At 45.8% G+C, this 23,574-nt stretch overlaps 1 protein-coding gene across 1 annotated transcript in view; it reads right to left on the minus strand.

The window, feature by feature from the left end:
• Positions 1-23,574, minus strand: part of phldb1b (pleckstrin homology-like domain, family B, member 1b) — a gene marked incomplete at its 5' end in the record, with an annotated part of 197,850 nt that overhangs the window by 125,229 nt on the left and 49,047 nt on the right. Inside the window, one exon of the mRNA XM_083637663.1 lies at positions 4,148-4,273. Within this exon, the coding sequence (XP_083493789.1) occupies positions 4,148-4,273 (126 nt within the window). The remainder of the gene's footprint in view (positions 1-4,147; positions 4,274-23,574) is intronic.

Consider the following 23,574-nt stretch of genomic DNA (forward strand, 5'->3'; position numbering starts at 1 on the left):
CCTGTCCCAATTATACTAACTACACTACCTCCACCCTGTCCCAATTATACTAACTACACTACCTCCACCCTGGCAGGCTGGGAAAAACACTGGAGGGGAGTTACTGCTGTGCAAACAGGGGCACCTGTAAAACACGACGCCCTGCAACAATCCAGGCCATTCATCCAGATGGGCGGTGCTGAAACGCTCTTACTACTATATATATATATATATATATATATATTACTACTGTAGGAGGCTTGAGGCTGTTAAGCTGCATTCACACCGACCTATTAAAGTTTTTCGCTGGCATCGAGTTTACATACAAAGTCAATGCAAATGAGCGATTGAGTGTATATTCGCCCGGGAGAAAAATCGCTGGGCGTCCGAGCGACAGAGACAGAGCGATAGGGAGAAAATTCACTCGTCGCCCGAGATGAAATATCCCAACTCGAGCGAAAATACGCTGGCATCAGTCGCTCGCTGTTCAACGCTGATTGGCTGCCGTGTGAGAGTGAGCCAAGGATCACACTGGCTTGGAACAAACCGCTGGTTTATTGTGTGGCAACAAACCGCATTGACAGCTGATTGACAGGCTGACAGCTGACATGAAGTGAAGTCTGTACTACCGGTATAGAGCTCGCATTAGGAGCACACTGATAGGCTTAGCTTGTAAACAACTACGGTGGCTCGTAGTGGACAAATATCATGACATTGCGTGACGTTATAGCCCCCACATGTCCGTCAATTAAACAGAGCGACAGAGCGATTCCAAAGGGAATCAAGCCAAGGCAGCCAAGAGTCATTGTTGAGCTCTTTAAGTCACTCGGTTGGTTGGTTGCTTGGTCGGTTGGTCGGTTGGTCGACAAAAAAAAATTGATCCGCGGTGGGGGTGGGGGGGGATTTCACAATGGAGTGGATGATATCGTAATGGAATGGATGATGTCACCACAAAAGTGCCTTTTGGAAATTTGCATATTTGGTCACAGCTACTGCAAATGTGTGCTTGTTATAGAAATTGAGCAAGGCGGTAGTTCAGGCAGGCCATGGAAGTCAAGCCCAGCTTAAACCCAGACCACAGCTGATTAGGAGCTGATCTCAAACCTTGCCCACATCAGCTGACGGCTTAGCTGACGCATTCATTTGGCTCAACTCAAACAGGGCACCCTCTGTAAATCTGCTTCAGTCTGCCTGCCTAACATTGCTGCTTCCTCTGCAAGCTGTTTGCAACCCACCTCCTCCTTTCATGCTGTGTCTGACTTAAACAATGTCATTTCTGTTGTCATTGTTGCTTGCTCTGTTCTGTACCTGGGGGTCTTTTGCTGCTCCCAGAATCTGCTACTGCTGCTCTCCCTGCTGCTGCTCTCCCTGCTGCTGCTGCTGCTGCTCTCCCTGCTGCTGCTCTCCCTGCTGCTGCTGCTGCTCTCTGCTGCTGCTCTCCCTGCTGCTGCTGCTGCTGCTGCTCTACCTGCTGCTGCTGCTCTCCCTGCTGCTGCTGCTGCTGCTGCTGCTCTCTGCTGCTGCTCTCCCTGCTGCTGCTGCTGCTCTCTGCTGCTGCTCTCCCTGCTGCTGCTGCTCTCCCTGCTGCTGCTGCTGCTCTCTGCTGCTGCTGCTGCTCTCCCTGCTGCTGCTGCTGCTCTCTGCTGCTGCTGCTGCTCTCCCTGCTGCTGCTGCTGCTGCTGCTGCTGCTCTCTGCTGCTGCTCTCCCTGCTGCTGCTGCTGCTCTCTGCTGCTGCTGCTGCTCTCCCTGCTGCTGCTGCTGCTCTCTGCTGCTGCTCTCCCTGCTGCTGCTGCTCTCCCTGCTGCTGCTCTCCCTGCTGCTGCTGCTGCTCTCTGCTGCTGCTGCTGCTCTCCCTGCTGCTGCTGCTGCTGCTCTCTCTGCTGCTGCTGCTGCTCTCTGCTGCTGCTGCTGCTCTCCCTGCTGCTGCTGCTGCTGCTCTCCCTGCTGCTGCTCTCCCTGCTGCTGCTGCTGCTCTCCCTGCTGCTGCTGCTGCTGCTGCTGCTCTCCCTGCTGCTGCTGCTGCTCTCTGCTGCTGCTGCTGCTCTCCCTGCTGCTGCTGCTGCTGCTCTCTGCTGCTGCTGCTGCTCTCCCTGCTGCTGCTGCTGCTGCTCTCCCTGCTGCTGCTCTCCCTGCTGCTGCTGCTGCTCTCCCTGCTGCTGCTGCTGCTGCTGCTCTCTGCTGCTGCTGCTGCTGCTGCTCTCCCTGCTGCTGCTCTCTGCTGCTGCTGCTGCTGCTGCTCTCCCTGCTGCTGCTGCTGCTGCTGCTCTCCCTGCTGCTGCTGCTGCTGCTGCTCTCCCTGCTGCTGCTGCTGCTGCTGCTGCTCTCCCTGCTGCTGCTGCTGCTGCTCTCCCTGCTGCTGCTGCTGCTCTCCCTGCTGCTGCTGCTCACCCTGCTGCTGCTCTCCCTGCCTTAGGGCAGGGAGCCTCCAGAGCAGAGCCATACCACCAAATATAACTCATGCAAATAAAAGCTTTACATTGATCTAAAGCAGTGGTTCTCAACTGGTGTAGCCTCAGGACCCACTATTTTCCTTGTCATGAAGTTGTGACCCAAATTTCAGATTTTTTTTTAAACCACTCAAATTTATTGCACAAAAAATAGCGCATTAATTTAATATACAATGCCTTCATGCACTGTTATAAACCTCAAATGAACAAAAAAGTGCAACAGAAGTGCAACTAGGGCTAAAAACCAATTGAAATTACAGACTTGAATTACAGGCCTATATGTTTTTAAATTTAAACAAGTCAAACTGGTCATGCTCAGAAAGTCTTATTTGAACTGTATGAAATATGAAATAAAAGGCAGACTTATCTTGAATTACATTAGGGGTGTCAAAAATAATCGATTATACGATGCATCGCGATGCGGACGTGCACGATTCTGCATCGATTAACAAATATCAAAAATCGATTATTAAAAAAAAAAAAAAAAAAAAAAAAAAAAAAAAAAAAAAATTATAATCAAATAAAATAGAATGGAAGTACATGCAGTTGTTTATGGATCATAATACAATGCAATTCCAAATGCACTTTTATTTTAAAAGTAGCCACACAGTGAGAAAAAAGAAAGTGAGAAAAAATAAATCATGTATTGCGGAAAAAGTGATGCATCGATTTAAGATGCATCGCGATGCATCGTGATGCATCGTTTAATCGAATCGAATCGAATCGTTGACAGATGAATCGTAATCGAATCGAATCGGGAGGCCAGTGAAGATTCACAGCCCTAAATTACATGCCTATATGTTTTTAAACAAGTTAATAATAATGATAATAATAATAAAACAAGTTAACCTGGTCATGCTAATCCAGTTTCAATAGTCTGAATTTAACTAATATGAAATAAAAAGGAATCACAGGCAGGCTATATGCTTTTTAGTTAAACTGGTCATACATTTTAATTAAACTGGGGCCATACTAATCCAGTTTCAATCATCTGAATTGAACTCAAATTAAATATGAAATGAAAAGGCAGACTTCTCTTGAATTACAGGCAGAGCATATGCTTCAGCTTGTTAAACAAGTAAAACTGGTCAGGCTAATCCAGTTTCAATAATCTGAATTTAACTCAAATTAAATATGAAAAAAAAAAAAAAAAAAAAAAAAAAAAATTGGGCCAATGTCCGCGACCCAATCAAAACGGCCCCGGGTCGCGACCCACCAGTTGAGAAACGCTGATCTAAAGTGCTCCTGTATTTTGACTAAAGTGGTCCTGACTGAAATAAAACCGAGTGTCCACACGACGGACGCTACAAGAGTTAGATTTCACTCATCACCTGACGAGAGTAACTAGAGAGAGAGAGTAACTAGTAACTAGAGAGTAACGTTACTGTAACAGCGATCATAAAGGCAGTATACTATGAACTATACCGGATGACATGTATTGGAAGTATCTGGTAAGCCTTTCCTTGTTCCACAACATTGTATTTGTCTGCTAGAAGTGCTAAGCAGCTGGCTACTGAGCTAGCAGCTGCTAAGCTAACATCAGGTCAGTGTGTTGCCAACTTTCTTGAGTAGCTATTGGCCCCAAAAGGTCTTCCCACAGGGCCTGGGTTTGTGGAAGAAGCAAACCCAGGCTGAGCGTCACTCAGCCTGGGTTTCCTTGTGAAGACAGTCAGAAAACACAGTGAAGCAGATGACTGAGTGTCTGTGGGCAGGTAGGTACCTGTCAGTAGCCTGTACTCCCCGGTGAGGCCCCTCCCTGCCTGGGGCAGCATGCTCTTCATCCTGAAGGCTTCCTCAGGGTGGTTGAAGCGGAAGAAGGCCGACTGGCCAAAACACAGCATGCAGCCTGGAAGACACACAGCACATACAGGTTAACACACATTGTAAGGGGACATTCACACCCAAAGCGCTTTTGGAGCTGCCAGTGTCTTTCTGCAATTTCTGCTATATTTATTATATAAATTCTGCTAGACGTGCTCCTCTTTCAAGGAACGCACCCAGGGCTGTAACCAGGGTTCCGAAATAGGGGAGGTCCAGCAAGGGGAGGTCCAGCAAGGGGAGAAAAAAATTTGAGTTTTTTCCCCCCCCTTTTTTAGCCATATTTAGAGTAATATATCATTTTAAATCAACATTAGGATTATACTGTTGTGATGTCATTATTCAGTATATTCTCTTTCATGTCACCACCTGCTCAGCTCTCCTGTCAACATAATTGTAACTAACAAACACAAACTGTTTTAGCCAAATTCATATCAAAATGACACCTACAAACACAGGTACACAACCCAAGCCGTACACAACACACAAAGTCATCATCGATAATAAAAAAAAACATACAGAGGGACATTTATTTATTCCTGATAGAAACGATTGAAAAATAAAATAAAATATATTATGTTGTTTTTAACTTTACACCACCTCTTTTTGTTACTTATTGGGTCATGAAACTGAAACCATGCATATAGCCACCTGCATACCTGACTTCGGGAGCTTGGCAATTGGCATCATGCATGATTACAATGAGATGCACCCACTTTAAACCTGAATAAAGTAATAAAACCACTAGTAAACCAGTAGGCGGCGCCTGGCCTGCTGTTCAGTGAGTGGCCTGGCCTGGCCTGGCCTGCAAAAAAAAAAAAAAAAAAAAAAAATTTTTTTTTTTTTTTTTTTTTTTGCAGGCTGAAATATTAGGGGAGGTCCGGACCTCCCCGTCCTCATAGCTAGTTACGGCCATGAACGCACCTGGCATTTAAACGCTGGTAGCATCTCGTCTTTTTGGAGGAGCACCCTGGGCGTTTTTAAGCTGAAAAAGTTGAACATTTGGAGGAAAAGGGTGCTTTTTACTCCTCCTACATTTTCTCCTCCCAGAGAGATCCTCAACCTCGGCTGCTGCCAGAGTTCGCAATAATCTGGCTTTCATGTTGACAGTGAACAACATCAAACAGACAAAACCAGCTGGCTACTGTCCGTGTGGTCGTTGTGTGCTTAACTCTAGTGCGCGCGACTGCAGGGGAAAATAAAACGAAGCGGGGAAAAAAACGCTCCGTGCGCTGTGTTTTGTGCACAATGGAAGCGCCCTCAACATGATTTTCATAGCGTTCTGACTGAAAAAAATGCTTTTGGTGTGAATGTCCCATAATGCCAGCTGGAATGGGATCACCGTCTCACCTATTTACAGCAGTTTTTTTTAAATGTGACCTGTATCTGGAGACGTGATGTGGATACAGGTGGCATTTCAAACCCAGCTGTAATGGTACTGTATGGTAATAACATCATTCACGATTAGCAGCCAAGTGTGAATGATCCAAACACACACAATGCTGTGTGCTGTGCTGTGCTGTGCTGCGCTGTGCTGTGTGCTGTGTGCTGTGTGCTGTGCTGTGCTGTGTTGTGTTGTGTTGTGTTGTGCAGTGCTGTGCCAGCAGCTGGACAGCAGATAGCATCTCATGTTGAATGCTGTCTCAATATAGAGCCATTGTCCAGCTGTGTGTTCTGGCCCCAGAACAAGTACCAGCCAGCCTGTTGTCAGCACACCTTTTTCCTTCTTTCTTTCTTTCTTTCTTTCTTTCTCTTTCTTTCTTTCTTTCTTTCTTTCTTTCTTTCTTTCTTTCTTTCTTTCTTTCTTTCGTGGGGACAGAACTCTATGTGCGCATAAAAGAAAGAAAGTGGACAGGTCGCCCATGATGTATTACAGTTATGGTAAATGGTAAATGGTAAATGGATTGCATTTATATAGCGCTTTTATCCAAAGCGCTTCTGTCCTCGCCTATACAGATGCCCTCCTCTCACCTCAAGAGGAGCGCCTCCTTACAATGGACATCCCTCCCTGAACGCTGTGAAAACTGTGGAGATGGTGTCAGACTTCAGGAGGAACCTGCAGCTCTGACAGCCCCTCTCATCCTGTGTGACTCTCCAGTTAACACTGTGGACTCATTCATATTCCTGGGAAGAACAATCTCCCAGGACCTCATGTGGCAGAAGAACATCACTCCCACCACCAAGAAGGCCCAGCAGAGCCTGGACCATGAAGCCGACCCCTCCCATCCTGATCATCATCTTTTCCAAAGACTTCCACTGGGCAAAAGGTTTGGGTCTATCAGGACCAGCAGTAGGTTGCACTAGCCTCAACGCGAGACTCATCAGTCATTCTTCCTTCTGAGTCTCGAATGGGAAGCCCCTATATCCACTGGAAGATCGGCTAAAATGGCAGCACATGATATACACGTCAATCACAACAAAACTGTGAGAAAATACACTCTAAAATGTAATTGATTCTCATGACTTTTGCCATGACTGTCAAACCTAAATTTATATACTTTGCGACATTCATCATCGTTCAAATTTGGCTGGTGGCTTATTAACATAGGTTCCTGTGATGTGATGAACTCAAAATGCTAAATAATAAAAATATATTTCTGGTTTCCAGGGACTTTAACGTTCTCATTCGGTTCATGTTAATGAAATATGAATGCACTAACACTAACACTAACACGCACGCACATACACTCCTAGTGTGCATGTGTAGTTTGTGTGTGTGTGTGTGTGTGTGTGTGTGTGTGTGTGTGTGTAAATATGCACGGTGTGTGTGTGTGTGCGTGCATGTGTATATCCACGGCCTGTTGATGTGAGCTGGCATGGTGGGTGGGGCTGCTGCACTCTGCTGCCCGCAGGGACTCTGACACACACACACACACACACACACACACACACACACCTCAGCAGCCATGAGTGTGTGTGTGTGTGTGTGTGTGTGTGTGTGTGTGTGTGTGTGTGTGTGCATGTGCCGTTTGCTTTGCTGACTCATCCTCATGCTGATCCCCAATGGCCTCCCCCCCTGTCGCTCTGTCTCTCACACACACACACACCTCAGCAGCCTCAAGAGAGGTGCGTGTGTGTGTGGCCGTTTCTTTACAGAACTCACTCTCTATGACAGAAATGAACAGTAAATGACATACATGCAGGAGACAACTGTTGCCAAAAAACTCATTCTGCAGGAATGGAAATCCCCCTCTTCACCTTCTTTTCAATTGTGGTTGACTGACCTCTGTCATGCGGATGGAGAAACTTAGGTTCAGGACCAACTCACTTAAAAAATTCTCAACTATTTGGGACCCGTTTCTGGCCTACCTTGATGAGGTTAGTACTGCACATAATAGCGTTTCATTGTGACTTTTCATGGGCTATTCTCACTGTTATCACTGTACAATGTAACACGCTGATCACTTGGCTGCCGTTCTGACTATAAAAGCATCGGCCCCAGCGCGGAGTGCGCACGTGATCTGCGGACGTCTGCCTTGCGGAGCCTCGCTCGACTATAATGAGACCTTAACCCGGAAGAGGAAGTGACTTTGGCTTTGACTCTATTCATGATACTTCAAGATGACACATTTTCTAATACTAGGAATTGATTCCTAGGGCGGAGACTCTGGACTGACAGAGAGACAGACACTGCCCACCCAGCTAGGCGCCATTGTGCAACTGTGTGCCATCGGCTCATACCAGGAAAGATTTATTGATGACATCACAATTGCTCGAGTGACATCACTAATGACATCACAATTGGCTCGAGTGACGCACTGATGACGTCACTGATGACAACTTGCTCAAGTGACATCAACTGACCTTTCATAGAGCTTGTTTAAAGATTAAAAAACTACACTGTAAACTAGAACGACCGCACCGCGGATATATGCCTCCGCCAACACGATTTCAGACGGCAGCCCGTCTTTATTGTCACACGAACACACGACAACACATGCATGCGGCCACAACACACACTCATGCTGACGGTGGCCGGTGAAATATGTCCTCCTCTGCATTTGACCCATCCAGGCTTGTCCTTTCCTCCAGGGGGCAGGCCAGGAGCAGTGGTCGCTATTTCTTTCCAGCACCCGGGGACCTTCATTGGACCATCATTGGACCAACTTCAGATGTTGTCGTCACTGGTCGGATGACGATCTTCTGCATGTTTTTAGTGGGGGGTTATGTACGGAGGAACCCCCTGGGGGGTACGGGGAGAACATGCAAACTCCACACAGAAAGGCCCTTTCGACGAGATAGCCCACCTGAGCAGTGGGCACTGAGGATATGGGGGGGTCACAACTCCAGTGCCCACAGCGTCCCAGGTGAGAATCGGACCCAGGACCTTCGAGCTGTGAGGCGACAGCGCTTACCACTGCACCACCGTACCCCCCAACAAGTGAGAAGTCGACATCCATGTCTGTCCAGACATTGACGTTTGAGGCAAATGTGAAGAAATTCCATCAAGGTGTTACTGAGATTTTGATCGATTATCAAAACAAGCTTGAAAATGGCGTTGGAGCGGTCACAGTGACCTTGACCTTTGACCTTTGACCACCAAAATGAGCCAAATTGGAAGAAATTCCATCAAGCCGTTCTTGAGATATCGCTTTAACAAGCTTGAAAATGGCGTTCAAGAGGTCACAGTGACCTTGACCTTTGACCACCAAAATCTACTCAGATCATCCTTGAGTCTAAGTCGATGTTTGAGGCAAATTTGATGAAATTCCGTCAAGGCGTTCCTCAGATATCGCGTTAACGAACATAGGGACGTACGGGCGTATGCCTCCGGCCTGGCTATCGCCGGCGGAAGCATAAAAAATCCAGTGGAGGGGGGCTTTAGAGCTTTCAGTGGAGCGATGTGGGTGATGAGCTCCATTATTGACGGTCTCTTGATGCCAATTAGCAGCCAACAAGTCAGCCTTTACAGCAGCAAGCAGCTCCTTATCAAGACACATCCTCCCACAGCAGGAGGCATCTACAGACAATATGTTCACAACCTGACTGAGATAGACTGATGGCCCTGAGAGAGGCGCAGTATTCATCACACTGCCTGGAAACTGCTGTGAAGAGGCCATGCATCCTACTCAGAGGGAGGTGGTGTAAAGAGGCCATGCATCATACTCAGAGGGAGGTGGTGTAAAGAGGCCATGCATCCTACTCAGAGGGAGGTGGTGTAAAGAGGCCATGCATCATACTCAGAGGGAGGTGGTGTAAAGAGGCCATGCATCATACTCAGAGGGAGGTGGAGTAAAGAGGCCCTGCATCATACTCAGAGGGAGGTGGTGTAAAGAGGCCATGCATCATACTCAGAGGGAGGTGGAGTAAAGAGGCCATGCACCATACTCAGAGGGAGGTGGTGTAAAGAGGCCATGCATCATACTCAGAGGGAGGTGGTGTAAAGAGGCCATGCATCATACTCAGAGGGAGGTGGTGTAAAGAGGCCATGCATCATACTCAGAGGGAGGTGGGGGAATGACAGGACTTTAGGAGCATCAATCATATCAACACTCTATTCATTATACAGCACCCACAGTGTTGACACAGTGAACCTGCAGTGTTGACACAGTGAACCTGCAGCCACTTCGTTTTGTCATTACAAAACTGAAAGGTGATTTAAAGCCCGAATCAGTCACTTTTTCACCTTAATATAGCAGCGTTTTGGTCATTGAGGATGGTAGAGTGACTTGTAACAGAGAGAATGTCACCTCTATTGGTCACACACCGCCCTCCAAATGCCTCTCCTGGGACTAAGCAGTTTTGTGCCTGCGTCCCGGAGGCAAGATGTGCCCATGCAGCGGGAGCGTTGTGTTCATGAAAACAAGGAAGTAACTCTGTGTGAATTTGCTACGAAAATGACGTTTCACGTAACTATGGATTATTATTTCATCACGTGGTGAGTACGCGATGTCACAACATGTACATAGAGCTTTCTGGCGCTGTGTTTTGTTGACTTTGAACGGCGATATCGATATCGATACTATTGCACCCAGAGGGCGCTGTTTCTCCAATAGCAAAACTTGGAAAAGTTGCTGAATGGGGCTTTAATAATGCAAGCGCTGTGTGTAGAGTTAAAAAGTGTGTATGGAGATTGAAGAGATCGAAAAAATAAAATATTGTAGATGTTTATCGAGTGGTAACTGCTAAGCGGATTTACAAAAGGGGTAGATAGAGTGAATGGAAGCTTCGACTCAGTTCTCAGTCTCGATGCGCGTCGCTCAACTAGAGACTGAGAACTTTCTTCCAGCTTTCGTTGTTAAAAATGGGTGGAAACAATTTGAGAGTAAAGAAAATGCAGAAGGGGCGGTTTGTTTCACTACAGAGGATAATGGGGGAGAGCGTCATTTCCGGTAACTTGACAAAGGGGGTGTAGGTTTGTTAGCGGATGTTCTTGCTGCCGTTCAAGAAACTATTTTTGACAACAAGTTCCCAGACGATTGGCAGGCGGAGATCTCCAATCGTCTGGGAGCCGAGACTAATAGGAGAAACTGTAGGCAAGAGTATATCCAGACAGCTCATTTATGGAAAGAGGTCTCTGGTCATGGACACCAGTCTCCACCCAAACATTAAAAAAAATTAATGTAATTAATGTAATGTAATTCATTCATTTAAACTTAGAGTTCTTTATAAATACAAAACCTTAGTATGACCAAGTTAAAGCTATCGTAATGCTTCTACGATTGAATGTAAATACTGCTTTTCGTTGTTAATTGATTCTTGCAACACAATTTTGTGTTTGATGTAATGAAATGTAAAAAGGGTAGGTATACATAAGCTACGGCTTCAGCCTACACCTTTTCGGTCCTTTTATGTATAACATACATTATTACTGCAGTGCATCTATGTGAAACTGACAAATAGACCGAAATAAATTACTATTACTATTACTAAACATCTGCCCAACAGAACAGCAGTGAAGGATGCTTCATCAGAGCAGACACATGCCTAACTCCAACCACACTGACATAAACCACATCTCAAACCACATGCCCCATAAAGAGCCTTCTCCAAGCTACTAGTGGACTGAATCAAGGGTACGACGGTATCGTTTAACTGGAGAAGTTTGGATAAAACTTGGTACTGAGTTATTTTGGTCGGTACCTTAAGGGTAGCGAGTACCGATACCGAGCCGTAGTCGAGGGTGTACGGGTCAGCTATCTCGGACATCCTGTTCCAGTTCTATGTTCAATCGCCAATGGTTACATCATTTAGTTAATAATGAGTTATGGTGATGATGACAACAAAGACACCTAGACTCATTCTTGTCAATTAACGTCCTCAGTTCAATTCCTAAGCATTTCTGTCCTTAAGGAGGACACCTCTCCCTATAGGTGGTCCAGATGGAGTTTGAAGTGAACTCCTTCACAGGTCAAGTTCTCTACAGTTGCTGACTCAGTCATGGTAGGTGTTGATCATGTGATGTGACAGAGAGGGTGAGGAGGAGGTGCACCCAGGGGTGACGGAGGTTGGCCTCTTGGTGATCATCTTTCTCTACTACGGCAAGCAGGGTGGTCATCTGGAAACTGACTTTCAAAACTTGCAGCTAGAGGCATCCCCCTGTTATGATATAGAGGCATCCCCCTGTTATGATATAGAGGCATCCCCCTGTTATAATGATATAGAGGCATCCCCCTGTTATGATATAGAGGCATCCCCCTGTTATAGTGAGGAATGCCCAGAATGGACATTTTGGGGAAATATAGACTATATCTCACTACTATGATAAGGTGGGCACTATTGTTTTCACCTTGTGAGTTTGTGTGTGTGTGTGTGTGTGTGTGTGTGTGTGTGTGTGTGTGTGTGTGTGTGTGTGTGTGTGTGTGTGTGTGTGTGTGTGTGTGTGTGTGTGTGTGTGTGTGGGGGTGTGTGTGTATGTGTGTCTCCAAGAAAATTGTAAAATAGCAACGTTTTTGGACCAACGTTGCTATGTTAGAATTCCGGCTCCGAAATTGTAAAATGGTAACGTACGTTTATACAAAGGTGGGCGTGGTTTCCAGAGATTTTCTGTTTCTAACCCCTCCCCTTCCCCTAACTCTAAACCTAAAATCTCAAAACGTTAACATTTTACAATTTTGGAGCCGAAATTGTAACATAGCAACGTTGGTCCAAAACTGTGTTGAGACTGTGTTGGTGTGCATGCGTGCGTGCGTGTGTCATCATGGCAAAATGTCCTGGAGACACCATTGTAGTGGGAACTACGCGTTTTTCAGCCGTTCCCAAACTGGGGTACACATCGCGTACCAATAGGGGTACATAGAGGTTCTACAGGGGGTACTTGAGAGAAAGGGGAAAATTGAAAAATTTAAGAATAAATCATGAAAATAACAAACATCAAAATAGATCTGCTCAGGAGGCACTTGCAACTCTGACTCCATTTCTTATTTTGTAATGTTAGATCATTCAAAAGGTGGATTATCATTCATTCATTGCATCATATACTGTAGTTTTCTCTTGCAGTTTTCTACGCAAAATGTTGTAGTCGGGTAAAGGGGGTACTTGGATTCAGAAATCAGCAAAAGGGGGTACTGCAGGCAAAACAAGTTTGAAACCTACTGCCTTTAGGTCTTCTAGTCATTGGCGTAGCCAGACTTGGCTCATTGGGTGTGCCACAGAAAGCCAGGGTATGCCAGGGGGCGGACCATTTGGTGGTTGCGGCCGCCACCAAAAAAAATGTGTGCCTTTTCAAACCAGATTTAGAGGAATATTAAGATACGACCATATGACCATAACCATCAATGTTTGCTCCTTTTCGCACTCATTATTAGCAGGTAGAAGCAGTCAATGAAATTGTATTTTTTGGCAAGATGTAAAACCACTTCAGTGTTTCCTACAGGATTTTGAGTATTTGTGGTGGGGGACCGCAGACCCCCTAGGGGGGTGCGGGGGTATGCCCCCCCACGATATTGTTTTTAAACATTTTAAAGTAAAATGCATGAATTTGATGTACTTTGAGAAAGCTTAAGAGCAAAATTAAAAGGCTAGATCTATGAAGAACATGTCATCATTACTGTGCTGTGGGTTTACAATGACAAACTAAATTTCTCCTATAGGTCAGGGATACTCAACTTGCTTTGCCACTTTCGTGAAATGATAGAATGCGAGGGGCCAGTTAATATAGAAACAATATACATTTTTCTGTAGCGGATTGTAGGTTTTTGGGGTGTCAGCCGGAGTTTAGGCTGACAATGTTGTGCACACCGGATAGTTAGTTAGGTTAAGTTAGTTAGGTTAAGTACATACATAAGTGCCTGGGTAGTGAGCAGATGTCGGTATTTGACAATTTAGCAGCTAAATCATAGATTATTGAAAGATATTCCATATTCCAGACTGAAATGCTATAACAGAAGTATTGGCCAGAATGACATGAACATTTATTGGACACTTATTCAGCGGGTATCTTGCATGTTGCGTTCAGGTGCACTGTAAAAAAGATTTTTTTTTTTTTTTTTGGTCAACATCTTTTTGTGGCGGTCAAAATCCTTTTGTGGTGGCCCGCCACAAATTTCTTTATGTATGGGAAACACTGCACTTTGGTATCTCAAAAAAGTCTCACCTACTTTTTCCAATGAGTGTTCTAGTCGGGAAAGAACGCAAGTTTGGTTGGCATGCAGGTTCGTCTACTGCAGAGAGATCTGTAGCGTTCTCAGTGTCCTCTGACTCTGCTGCTGCACAAACCATCAGTGTGTTTTTGGCTGCCTCCCCCCGCTGTTATTAATGTCATTGTTTCGGCTGCATCATCTTCATCATCGTCTGTCTCTCCACTGTCCACCACCAAGCGTTCACACCCAAAGCGCATTTTTCAGTCAGAACACTATGAAAATCATGTTGAGAGCGCTTCCATTGTGCACAAAACACAGCACACGGAGTGTTTTTTTGTGCTCCGTTTGTTTTCCCCCTGTAGTCGCGTGCAGTACAGATCAGAACACAACGACCACACGGACGGTCACCAGCTAGTTTTGTCTGTTTGATGTTGTTCACTGTCAACATGAAAGCCAGATTATTGCTAATTCTGGCAGCAACAGAGGTTGAAAATCCCTCGGGAGGAGAAAAGGTACAGTAGGAAGAGTGAAAAAGACGATCAGGGCGCTTTTCCTCAATGTTCAACTTTTTTCAGTTTTAAAACGCCCACAGCGCTCCTCCAAAAACAACAGACGCCACCAGCGCTGAAACGCCAGGTGCGTTCATTAAAAGAGGAGCACATCTAGCGCGTCCTTACATAGAGAATGAATTGCAGAAAGACGTTGGCAGCTCCAAAAACACTATTGGTCTGAATGGCCGACAGGCTGTGCATGACAGCTGATGTGTTTTGCAGACAAACAAACAAACAACTTAATTTTTCCCCCTTTCTGTTTGGGTGTGCCAGCTGCCTGTGTGGGTGGCATTTGCACACCCAGGCGCCATTGCTTCTAGTTTCACATGCTACAAGGATCTTCACTCTAGCTTTAAAGATGAGGCCCACTACAACCTCTGAAAGACAGTCTTATCGGATGCATCCGTCCGCCAGAATATTATTCAAATTTCAACTGAGGGTGCAAAATATTAAACTGAGGGTGCAATGCACGCTCCTGCACCCTGTAGAACCGGGCCTGAGCAGAGAGAGGAGAGCATCCTTTGGAGGATGGATACAGCCCAGCAAGGTGCTCTGTGGTACAGGGGTGACAAAGATGATACAGAACCAAGAGAGCAACCAACCAAGGCGCTCTGTGCTGAACAAATCACATAAAAAGCCTGTATTGTATGACTAATGCATAAAGGTGAAAAACATGCACCTTCCTGAAGGTGACTAACCAGTAATGTGATTATCAGACAAGACATAATAGGGAATGACAGGAAATGACATCATAGGCTCATTACAATAATCGATTGAGCCAGTCAAAATGGAGGGGAAAACCACCATGTAAACATGATGTAGCCTACTATTCACACAACATATGAACCATGTCTATTTCAGTATCATTGACATTAGAACACAGATGACTCAAGGCCATAGTAGTTTTCAGTCAGTATCCGCGCAGCGCGGTTAGTTTGACATAGTATTCATCACGTCAAGGCTGCTGCTCTACAGGAAGTTGTTTATCTCCATATGGAGTGTTGAGGAATGTTACAAACCGCTGAGAAGCAGACCAGATGTTTGAACCAATGCCAGCCTTTTTTTCCATACTCAAGCTGAGGCATGCAAGTGACCACATGTCATTCAACCAGTCATCAACTGGGGCTGAACCCATCCGACTCACAATTCTGTCAGTCGAATTGGATTTGGCTCTTCAACACCAATATTTAACAATTATTTTTTCTTTCTTTCTTTAATAAGACTATCTGGCAATCAGAAAATCCACTGGCATGAAGTTGTTTGATTTGTTTGTTTAATTGGGACTTGGTTTTACTGTATTGGCTCATACTTATACCAAAAGAGGCTATATATATATATATATATATATATATATATATATATATATATATATATATATATATATATATATCACAATCTATTGGGAGAAACCAAGCAATTATATGTAAAATCAGACATTCAGCATCCCCCATATAGCAAGAATGGAAATTATCCTTGTTTCATAACCACATTTTGTGACTATTTGACTATGAGATTGGCAGCAGTCAAATCAGGCTCCACCGAACGAATCGTCGACTATTTAGGGGTCTCCCCTATCATCAACAATGAGTGGCCATGTGGATCAGTTGTGCTCCTGTTTGGCTTCACATGCAGTGGTGAAATAGCTGCTCCACAGCTGGCCTGAGCATGCTGGCTACAGTACAGGCTGCTAGAGACATGGCACCTCCAGCTCTCTCCTCCCCTCTCTAAGAAGAACCCTCTCACCCAGGAGAACAAGGCACCTCCAGCTCTCTCCTCTCTCTAAGAACCCTCTGACCCAGGAGAACATGGCACCTCCAGCTCTCTCCTCCCCTCTCTAAGGCCATGTTCAGACTAGGAAGCCAAATCTGATTTGTGAACTTTAGTGACCTATTAATGACTTTATCCAGATTGGTTTTATGAGTCTGGACGCTCCAAGTCTGATTTGTGTCACTTGTCCCAAACCACATATGGAGGTAGTTTCCAATCTGCTTTCGACTGATGTGACTTCAGTGCGGACGCGCAGATCCATCAAATCTGATTTGAACGTCACTCGCAACTCGTCATCAAATGCTTCTGCGCAGGAAAACCACGTCACCAACGTACGTATTTACTGACGCCCACGTCGTTACCATAGCAATCCATGCAGATAGGCTGTTTAGGTCTGGACACACAGATCCGACTTGAGAATCAGATTTGTGGCAGTGCGGACACACTCCCAAATCAGATTTGGGAAACCAATCAAGATAATGATGATTAATGACTTTATCAGCAAATCAGATGTGCCTGTAATGTGAACATGGCGTAAGAACCCTCTGACCCAGGAGAACATGTCACCTCCAGCTCTCTCCTCCCCTCTCTCTGACCCAGGAGAACATGGCACCTCCAGCTGTCTCCTCCCCTCTCTAAGAACCCTCTGACCCAGGAGAACATGGCACCTCCAGCTCTCTCCTCCCCTCTCTAAGAAGAACCCTCTCACCCAGGAGAACATGGCACCTCCAGCTCTCTCCTCCCCTCTGTAAGAACCCTCTGACTGACCCAGGAGAACATGGCACCTCCAGCTCTCTCCTCCCCTCTGTAAGAACCCTCTGACCCAGGAGAACATGGCACCTCCAGCTCTCTCCTCCCCTCTCGAAGAACCCTCTGACCCAGGAGAACATGTCACCTCCAGCTCTCTCCTCCCCTCTCTCTGACCCAGGAGAACATGGCACCTCCAGCTGTCTCCTCCCCTCTCTAAGAACCCTCTGACCCAGGAGAACATGGCACCTCCAGCTCTCTCCTCCCCTCTCTAAGAAGAACCCTCTCACCCAGGAGAACATGGCACCTCCAGCTCTCTCCTCCCCTCTGTAAGAACCCTCTGACTGACCCAGGAGAACATGGCACCTCCAGCTCTCTCCTCCCCTCTGTAAGAACCCTCTGACCCAGGAGAACATGGCACCTCCAGCTCTCTCCTCCCCTCTCGAAGAACCCTCTCACCCAGGAGAACATGGCACCTCCAGCTCTCTCCTCCCCTCTCTAAGAAAAACCCTCTCACCCAGGAGAACATGGCACCTCCAGCTCTCTCCTCCCCTCTGTAAGAACCCTCTGACCCAGGAGAACATGGCACCTCCAGCTCTCTCCTCTCTCTAAGAACCCTCTGACCCAGGAGAACATGGCACGTCCAGCTCTCTCCTCTCTCTAAGAACCAATGCAGAAGCATTTGATGACGAGTTGTGATGACGTTCAAATCAGATTTGGTGGATCTGCGCGTCCGCACTGAAGTCACATCAGTCGAAAGCAGATTGGAAACTACCTCTATATGTGGTTTGGGACAAGTGACACAAATCAGACTTGGAGCGTCCAGACTCATAAAACCAATCTGGATAAAGTCATTAATAGGTCACTAAAGTTCACAAATCAGATTTGGCCTCCTAGTCTGAACATGGCCTTAGAGAGGGGAGGAGAGAGCTGGAGGTGCCATGTCTCTAGCAGCCTGTACTGTAGCCAGCATGCTCAGGCCAGCTGTGGAGCAGCTATTTCACCACTGCATGTGAAGCCAAACAGGAGCACAACTGATCCACATGGCCACTCATTGTTGATGATAGGGGAGACCCCTAAATAGTCGACGATTCGTTCGGTGGAGCCTGATTTGACAGGAGAACATGGCACGTCCAGCTCTCTCCTCTCTCTAAGAACCCTCTGACCCAGCAGAACATGGCACCTCCAGCTCTCTCCTCCCCTCTCGAAGAACCCTCTCACACAGGAGAATATGGCACCTCCAGCTCTCTCCTCCCCTCTCTAAGAAGAACCCTCTCACCCAGGAGAACATGGCACCTCCAGCTCTCTCCTCTCTCTAAGAACCCTCTGACCCAGGAGAACATGGCACCTCCAGCTCTCTCCTCCCCTCTCTAAGAAGAACCCTCTCACCCAGGAGAACATGGCACCTCCAGCTCTCTCCTCTCTCTAAGAACCCTCTGACCCAGGAGAACATGGCACCTCCAGCTCTCTCCTCTCTCTAAGAACCCTCTGACCCAGGAGAACATGGCACCTCCAGCTCTCTCCTCCCCTCTCTAAGAACCCTCTGACCCAGGAGAACATGGCACCTCCAGCTCTCTCCTCTCTCTAAGAACCCTCTGACCCAGGAGAACATGGCACCTCCAGCTCTCTCCTCCCCTCTCTAAGAACCCTCTGACCCAGGAGAATATGGCACCTCCAGCTCTCTCCTCCCCTCTCTAAGAACCCTCTGACCCAGGAGAACATGGCACCTCCAGCTCTCTCCTCTCTCTAAGAACCCTCTGACCCAGGAGAACATGGCACCTCCCGCTCTCTCCTCCCCTCTCTAAGAACCCTCTGACCCAGGAGAACATGGCACCTCCAGCTCTCTTCTCTCTCTAAGAACCCTCTGACCCAGGAGAAGCATTTGGAGGATTCTTCCAAGAACCCAGCGGTTCACAAATATTTGGGGATCAGTTTTCTGAAAGGCTGAGCTCAGCAAAACGACCCGCCTGCGGTAGAGACAGAGACGTTTAATCGACGCTAGGCTTCGATGTGCTTTCTGACGGGAAAATATGACGCCTCACCATTTTCCTAATTAGAATGCATGAAGGACGGGCAGCCGTGTTATGCCCAATTCTGCATCCCCGGTGAGAACGGCATGGTAAATGGACTGCATTTATAGACGGTTTTCACCAGAGCTCAATCCCACAGCACTTCCTTTTCCTCAGCCTTCGGCAAACTGCAGAAATATTCACTCAACATCGTTACTTTTGTTTTCGCTGCTCAGCTGTATAGACGGTTTTCACGGAATGGTCAGTCCTGCACTTGAATGTTATTTTTTTCTTTTATGTCCATATGAAACACTGCGACAGGAAGTGAGCGGGGGTTCAATTTAGAATGTTTTTGTTGTCAAGTTAAAACCGTCTATAGCGCTTTTATCCAAAGCGCTTTACAATGTGCCTACATTCACCCATTCACACACCGAAGGCGGCCAGCTGCCACGCAGGGTGCTGGCACAGAGCAATTTGGGGTTCAGTGTCGTGCCCAAGGACACTTCGACATGCGGACTGGAGGAGCCGGGGATCGAACCACTGACCTTCTGGTTAGTGGACAGCACCAAAGTCGGCCTCCACGGCCAGGACAGACCCCCCTGGAGGTCACCTGTACACAAATTTTAAGCACCAAAGTCGGCCTCCATGGGGCTGGACGGACCCCCAGACCTGGAGATCACCCGGATTTTAAGCACCAAAGTCGGCTCCCACCCTCCACCTCACTTCTACCCTAATTTAAGTCAAAACAGCCCAAAATATGGTGAAATAACGTTATAGATGTCAGATCATTTAGCATCATTGATGACGACCCACAAAGAAGATTATATATATATTTTTAAACAGTACGTTACAGTAGAAATCATTACAATGTGTCCCCGCGAATTGGGGATACAATTCTTGCATAACAACGGCTTTGCGGAGCAGAGAAGAGATTGAGATGTGCGCTCTGAAATCCCCCCAGTTAATTAGCTGATTGATCCTTTGAGCGAAGAGTTTCTCCAACACTTCAATAGAGGTTGAAGCAGCCGCTGCCCTCATCACAGTGAGTGATGCACTCTGGGAATGACTCCAAGAACGCCATCTTTCAGCCCACGGTCTGAGTCTGACAGGGAGGTCGTTTTAACCAAGAAACAACCAGGTTCAAATCACACATGCATGTTAAAGGACAAGTTCTCCCAAAAATGAAAATTCACAGCAAAACACTGTTGCAGAATTCTCCTAAACAACTGAAGTAGATGATGAACTTTAAACTTTCAAACAAAAAACAGGATGTGCCGCCATACTGCTCACCTGGTGTAATTTTGGGGTGAACTGTTTTTTAATTATTATTTTTTAAAGTGAAGCCTTTGGGAGTGGTTAGACTTCCTGTGTTATGTCATCATTGCCTGTATCTGAACATAGAGCACTTGCTTAGGAGTAAAGACAGATAAAGCTGATCACTGCCCTCCCGCTAGGACACGGTAACCCCTAACCCTAACCCCACTAGGACACGGTAACCCCTAACCCCACTAGGACACGGTAACCCCTAACCCTAACCCCACTAGGACACGGTAACCCCTAACCCTAACCCCACTAGGACACGGTAACCCCTAACCCCACTAGGACACGGTAACCCCTAACCCTAACCCCACTAGGACACGGTAACCCCTAACCCCACTAGGACACGGTGACCCCTAACCCTAACCCCACTAGGACACGGTAACCCCTAACCCTAACCCCACTAGGACACGGTAACCTCATCCACTAATACAAACAGAGGTGACATCTTAGTGGATTATAGCCACACAAATCCCTACGAACACTGGGAGGGATTCAGCACCCAAGGTGAAAATACATTTACAGTATTTCACAGTCAGCAAAATACAGTAAAAGGGCTGCATAAAATAAAACAAAATGCTACTCTTAAAGGGGCGCTATCATAAGAATGTTCCTTTATTTTGCATATTATGAAAGATGTTTAACAGAAATTAGATACTGTTTAAAATCCATTTAGCTTAAGCGGTTAACTTTAAATATTGCACAACAACAAAAATTCCATATATATAGAGACATGGGGCCTCAAGAACTGAATTCTTGTTTTGTTTTTGTTTTTTGGTCCAAGTCAAATGTTGGACAGTCTTTCGTGATTCATCTCGTAGCTGAATCACTTGGTTTGTCCAAGTAAAACTCAGAAGGATTTTACGAAATGGCAAAATGGACAAATGAATGGAGAATTCACTTTGGGGGCGGGACTTAGGCACTCTTTCTTAGGCACTATTTCCAGACGGTTTCAGATGAGCTCCAGTGAACGCATCACAACTGGACTTGGTCCTGATTGGCTCCCTCGCTAAAGAAAGGCCAGTTTCCAGCATTAGAGGTAGAACCGTGGTGGTTCAATCTGAAAACGTTGTGCACCGTTTTGCTATGGTTTCCGGTTTGAATGCCATGTTTCCTCGAAATGCTAGACAACAGACTTTGAGGTACGTTGTCTCTCGTTTGGTGGGTGTGTCAGGATTGTTACCCAATCAGCAGCGACGTGTATACAAACCGTGCTGTTTAAACAGGCACAGGTACAGTAGGTGCAGTGGGGATGGGTATTTTATGTCAGTTCAATAGTTGAGTATTTCTCCTTCGTATGTAAACACACAAACAAAAGTTTGGCTGTTAATTTTGTAGGCTATAGGCCTGTAAGAATATATACTGTATGGTAAGGTTAATGATAGAGCAGGGGTAATCTGCTGTGTACGGGCTGTTCATAGTGTTTTTGCATGGAAGAAGCGCTGCCTGGGGCATTTTTTGTGAGGAGGTGATAAGGTGCATCTGACGTTAGCTTAGCAACTGTTAGCCTACCTCAGTAACTCCTTCAATCAGCTGGTTAACATAAGCACTCTGTTCAAGCAGAAGTGTTGTGGAACAAGTGAAGGCTTACCAGATATTTCCAATACATGTCCGGTATAATCCATGCTGCTTTATGATTACTGTTACAGTCATGTAAATCCACTGATTACAATGCCCGGTGTTCTGCCAAAAAGTGAATAACTGCAAAGAAGTGATTAACATTAGCTGCTAAATAGTGATCGCCAAAAAGTGATTGTCTGCCAAAAAGTGATTCTTTCTCCATATTTGCTGTTGCTAACATTATGGGGAAAAAGAGTGGAGTCAAGTAACTTCATAAACTAGTGCAAAGTTTTGAATGAGTTTTATCGGGCCTGCGTTATGGAGACGCTACCGGTCTGTACTCAAGTACCAGAGTACTTTTGCCGATCCCTAGCGCACAGTGGATCCAACAGATAGGTACAACGCTTCCATCACACAACAGGGTGTTCAACGCACCGCCATCATCATTTGGCTATGTCTTGTTGGGGCTGAACTCAGCCAGTAAAGCCTCCACTCAGCAGGTTTGCCTCATTTAGAGGAGCTGCTGTCGGTCAATCGTTGCTTTACATTTATTTGCAAGATATCATGAAAAACACTTCTTATCCTGAGCCATATTTCATGACTGAATAATACGAGAAGGTTGTAACTATTGGGGGGAAATGGACTTAATAGCACAGCTGACAAAGACAATCATGACTAAAGCCGGGTGAGTTTTCCTTTGGGACTGCTCAGGCCGATCAGTGTTAATGCCAGATCATGCCTCAGGGGTATTGTGGCATTTCATGGAGAAATAGTTAGCAGGCCAGGTCCGTTCAACCTGAAATCTGAAATGCGTTTCTGGATCGAATACTCCACCATTTCTCTAATAACATCTCTGTATTTTCCCCTTTGGTCTGGTATGACCACATTCAAGCTTTCCAGTGCGTCGGCAACTACATTTCCCAGAAGATTAGATGAGAGGAGCCGTGGTCAGAGGGGGAATGCTTCAGATTCTACTGGAATGAGTTCATGTGGGGTTAGGAGAGTTTACTTAAAGTGTTACTCCTCTATGATGGGACAGATAAACACTCTTATATAAAGACTTATACCATGGTCTAGGAGAATACTCGTTTCTGATTGGCCAGCAGGTGTGCATTAATTAAGCAATAGCTCATGACAGGCCGTGGTATATGCTCATTATACCACACCCTTGTTTGGTATAATGAGCATATACCACGGCCTGAAAACCGTGTTTTGAGCCAGGATGTAAATATGCTTAATCCTATTTTATATATATATATATATATATATATATATATATATATATATATATATATATATATTCAATTTCCCCCCCGTTTTTATTTTGGGTTTTTGCTCCAAGTGAAATGTTTTATGGTCACTCATGATTCACATATATACTGTGTAAAATATTTGTCATTTTTGACTTTGAGTGACAACCAGATATGTTTTCCCTGAGCTTAACAGCTGCTGCTTTCCCCATGTAAGTGGATGTGAATTTCTCTTTCATGGCGTCACGTTACTTGCAATACCGAGCTTGGCCAGCATGTTCAATTTGCTTCACGGCCCAGCGCTGTTCCTGGGGGCTTGGTTTTGAGCCCGGCGTAGCTTAGTACTGCAGCAGGCAGAGAGCTTACCTATTGTAGCTAATGGCTAGCTAGCAAGTTAACATGCATCCTTCCTCAGTCAGAATCAAATTGAGACGACTATAGTTCCACTAATAATAACACGTAATCATCCCATTTTAGCAAGTAACTTACATTTTTGAACTTTGAGCACTAAATTCAGTTATTTGTCAAAAAATATTTTGCGAACAGTGTGGCTAATCTTCATAGTCAAGACTTAACATAATATGTTAAGTCTTGACTATGGAAATTT

This window comes from Poromitra crassiceps (genome assembly GCF_964638095.1).
Source record: "Poromitra crassiceps genome assembly, chromosome: 5".
Lineage (NCBI taxonomy): Eukaryota > Metazoa > Chordata > Actinopteri > Beryciformes > Melamphaidae > Poromitra > Poromitra crassiceps.